This window comes from Sander lucioperca, chromosome 20 (assembly GCF_008315115.2).
Source record: "Sander lucioperca isolate FBNREF2018 chromosome 20, SLUC_FBN_1.2, whole genome shotgun sequence".
Taxonomy (NCBI): domain Eukaryota; kingdom Metazoa; phylum Chordata; class Actinopteri; order Perciformes; family Percidae; genus Sander; species Sander lucioperca.
Window position 1 is genome coordinate 19,357,046 of NC_050192.1, and position 4,605 is coordinate 19,361,650.

Sequence of the window (4,605 nt, forward strand, 5' to 3'; positions counted from 1 at the left end):
CCCAGTTTGTCAGCCAGGTCGGGTTGCCAGATATATCTGTAAAAACGTAAACCCAGCGCGCTACAGCTGTAAGGTTAGTACAGCCATGAAAGCAGCAAACAAACAAACAGGATCAACGGAGATAGATTCTACATGACATTAAAAAAACGGCATGTTTCTAACAGTTGCGTGACCAGAGACGTAACAAACCCGTCTGGGTAAATATTGGAGATGTATTTGAAAGATGGAGACAGCTTAGAGCCCAAAAGGATACAGAGTTGACTAATTTCCACCTTAACAGGTAAGCATTAGCTTCAGGCTAATTTATCACAGCTACTAGGGACGGGTAATGTAATCAATATAGCCAGCATCTAGCGTCTAACATTGTTGAATGCTGCGGTCTCAGCCTGGCAACCAACGTGAACTTCAAGTCTGGGGCGGGGGAGACGACTCTCTCCAGTATTTAGAATTTGTACTGCAGTAACTATTTTAAACACTAGCTGTCAGTATTACATATTGCACCTTTAAGTATACTTTCTTTTAGACTATGAAGCCTCTTTATGTCATACCATAGTACATCATAAATATGTCATAGTACGTCATAATCATGAATGGGCAGCTATAAATTATAATGTAGTACTTCAGTATTTAAATGTACTTGCGAATAAAGATGTGATGATGTGAAAGATGTTATTTTAATTCATTATAGTTTTTATTTCCCTTCTTCAGCAGGACAGTATGACACTTGATGTTGTCCTCAAACTAAACTCAGTTTAGGGACAAAAACAAACAAATAAAAACTGTTTTCAGACAGTGCCCGTAAAAATTACAAATACGACAGCAACAAGATTCAGCGTGAACAGGTAAAGAAGTCTGTTCCACAATATTAAACCACTTTTATAATACGATTAATAGTTAAACAGTAATATAACAATGTGGTTGAATATATATGGAAGATAAGGCTTTATAATGGCATTATTATTTAATTATTTCTTGTATTTCTGAAAGGTTTATGGAGTTATACACAGGAACACACCACAACTTTAACTTCATGAGGATTATTTTGGAACATTTATCAGAAATGGCAGCAGATGGCGACAGACAGCTATAGCAGAATATTTCTGGACATAAATCTATGGAAGCCCATTCCTTCCTCTGATACAAATTAAACAACAAAACAGAATACAGCATTGCAGAAATCGTAAGAAAACTATGATTCAGTACTTTTCAAAAAAAATTATTTTAAGCAACGTTCACGTAACCTGAGTTGACAGTTTACATACAGAAAAGAGCAAAAAACAACTATATTAATACAATGTTCGAGAAAAAAACGTATGTAATTTTAGATTTACGAGTATGTAAGTAACATTTTCATGATTATGAGAAGATGTAATAATATTGACTTATGTATAAATCATACAGATACCTTACCTAACCGTGTACTTATTGATTTGTTTTTGCCGGTAATTGGCTTCCATCGAAATAAGCGCAAGACAACACAAACTGCTTTGATGTTTCTAGATTTTGTTCTTTGAGGCCACAGTGTGAACGGAAAGAAAGACTAATAATAATAATATATTTATAATAATAAAAAAAAAAATCTCTTTAAAGTGATAGTTATCACAGGTTTGCTGTAAGGTTAAAGGAGGAACACACTGATATTTTGGGTAGAAACTCATTTGTTTAAAAGAACCAAACATTTTTATTTATTCAGTTAATTTTAAACCCCATTTATTTCACTCCCCCAATATCTTATTGGTTAATTTAACACCTTTTAACATGCAGAAATTCCCATGTTTGCTCAAAATATTTATATATTGAACTTTTGTCGCGTTCGAGACTCCATACGGTACACACCACATGTGTATTAACTGTATTAATGACATGATATTTCAACCAAAATATCAGCGTGTTCCACTACAGTAAAAGCACAGGTTAAGTTACATTAGCACTGAGGTTAAGTGTGAAATGGGTCATTTGCACTCTGCTGATTGGCTGTTGCCAGGCAGCGAGTGGGCGTGGCCATGTGTGGCTGTTCAGGCAGTGGAAGCGGCGGCGTCCTTTCTGCCAATCTGACAGTAGAGAATCATGGAGAAGACCATGCCGAAAATCTGCAGAAAGAGAAAAAAACTATTTCTACAAATGTTTCTGTGTGTGTGTGTGTGGTGTGTGTGTTTGTGTGGTGTGTGTGTATGTGTTTGTGTGGTGTGTGTGTGGTGTGTGTGTGTGTGTGTTGTGTGTGTGTGTGTGTGTGTGTGTGTGTGTGTGTGTGTGTGTTGTGTGTGTGTGTGTTGTGTGCGTGTGTGCGTCGGTGTGCGTGGTGTGTGTGTGTGTGTGTGTGTTGTGCGTGGGTATGTGTGGTGTGTGTGTGTGTGTGTGTGTGTGTGTGTTGTGCGTGGGTGTGTGTGGTGTGTGTGTGTGTGCGTGTGCGTGTGTGTGGTGTGTGTGTGTGTGTGTGCGTGTGTTGTGCGTGGGTGTGTGTGTGTGTGTGTGTGTGTGTGTGTGTGTGTGTGTGCTAACCAGCAGGATGGCGATTGCAAAGGCGATACCCAGCACCACGGTCAAGTTGCTCTGCATCAAACTGATGATTTTAGTGGAGCAGGGCTGCAGGATGAGACCAGGACATTATTGTTATGACATTAATATTAATCGTGCATCTGCCAGCTCATTCTCCACAGCGCTGTGGAGTAAGGTCTGGGTACACCACAGATACATTCAGGGATGTTAAACCAATCACAACCGTCTTGGGCGGCGCTAAGCTCCGGACGCAGCGACGGTGACTCTGAAATAGTCTCAGGAAAGAACTTGTTTTGGTGGAACATTTGCACCCCGCAAAAGAAAACGTCACACACAATATTAAATGAAGTTAACTGTTCACACAATACAATAATGTGAGTTATTTAAATTAGCTGATACATGGTTAAACCTCATTGGCTCTCACCAGTGTATCTCCATGTGTCCTTCGTCCACAGCTATCCCACCAATCAGTCCCAAAACGTCCCAGTTAGAGAGGAAATGCCCTAAATATATTCTTTGTAAATATTTACAATCATTCCCCGAATCAACCAAGCAGATCTGCCTTGTTGCACGATCCAAATTTTCTTCAAAACTTGACATTTTCAGCGTGTAGCTCGCTAGCTCGAACGTTTGTTGTGGTTTCCGGAAGCGAATGGAGTTAGACAACGGCCACATGCGGAGAGCGGAACATCCGGCGATTATCCTGGAAATTACCTGTCGTTGATCCAGACTACACTTTGATTAAATGTCTAAATCTCAAAAACTGTGGAGAATATTGTGTCGTGGTCTCACCGTGGTGTAGACGGCGGAGGACTTGCAGTCTGTTATGGTGGCGTTGCAGCGGCAGGAGGCAGGAACTGCAGTCCAGTCGGACGGTCCGTTCATCAGACCACAACACTGCAACTGGAAGGAAAACACAGCAACGCACGGGGTTCAGCTGTTGGCTCATTAACGGACCAATAATGTCTACATTTCCTCTGAACACTGAACAGTTTCTCCAGAGCTGGCTGAACACAAACTAACGCCACACTGGTGCTTTGTTTCATCTCAGAGCTGAAACCAAAACTAACGAGCAACTATTCATTGTTTCAGTCATTTTTAAAGCAAAAATGCAAAATATTCTCTGGTTCCAGTGAGGATTTGTTGCACTTCTCCATAACATGTGACAGGAAATGGAATATATTTGTGGTTTTATTTTGTGTTTTCATGTACTTCTCTTTTTCTTTCTTTATATATAGTTCTATGTATTGTAGCTGTTATCTTATTGTTTGTGTTATTTTGTCTGTTTTGTGTTATTATTATTATTTTGCGTTTAATTTTTCATTCATTCATTTTTTTATTCATAATATCTTTTTGTAAGAATTAGTCTTGATGTATATGTGCTATTGCTGTTTACCTGATTCTTTGTGTAATGCATTTTGTCAATAAAATCACAAATATGACAAACAAAGTCATTCCAATCCAGAGCCACGTAGGGTTCTCCCTCCTGATTGGCTGCAGACTGATCCAATATTGAAATGCTCCCAGTGTCTGTGAGGGAACCTTAGTGTCAGTCTGACGCATGTGCGCCCTCTAACGGCTCTCCATCCACAAAGCAGGTTTCAAAAATCAAATGCATGTATGATAAATGAAATTATATGTTAGAATTGTAAATTGTTAATCTGGTCTTTGAGAATGAGTTGTCATCTAAGCTGATTGTATTTGGGAAGGAAGTGATCGAATAATGTGTATAAAACATAAATAGCTAATGTAGGAACTGTGATTTTGATAAACGATTCTTACAAATTGCTGAGATGTTCCCTTAAAACAAAACCAATCACTGATATTAATTATCCCTGTGCTGAATATTTGTATTTTCCACCTGCTAATTATTAGTCTCATCACTTTTAATAACTCAAATTGAAGAAAACGTAATTCCCTTCAAGGCCAGGCTGATGTTAGAAGTCCCTCTAGTGGACAGAACGTGTAACAACAACCACATGCTAATAGTGGCATTGACAATGTATAAGCCTCAGTAGTGTAGTACATATTAATAAAAGGCTGCATTTGAGCATTAAATATTCAAATATTATTTGAATATAAAAAAAATAACAAGTGAAATTCGAATGG

The 4,605-nt window shown here is 38.6% G+C and overlaps 1 protein-coding gene across 1 annotated transcript in view; it reads right to left on the reverse strand.

Annotated features, from left to right (window-relative positions):
• Positions 1-501: 501 nt before the first annotated feature.
• LOC116047925 (tetraspanin-8-like) overlaps positions 502-4,605 on the reverse strand; it is a 25,396-nt gene continuing 21,292 nt past the window's right edge. The window contains exons 6-8 of the mRNA XM_031296969.2: positions 3,289-3,399; positions 2,500-2,583; positions 502-2,090 (exon numbers count right to left, since the gene is read on the reverse strand). Coding sequence (XP_031152829.1) covers positions 2,016-2,090; positions 2,500-2,583; positions 3,289-3,399 — 270 coding nt within the window. The 3' untranslated portion in view covers positions 502-2,015. The remainder of the gene's footprint in view (positions 2,091-2,499; positions 2,584-3,288; positions 3,400-4,605) is intronic.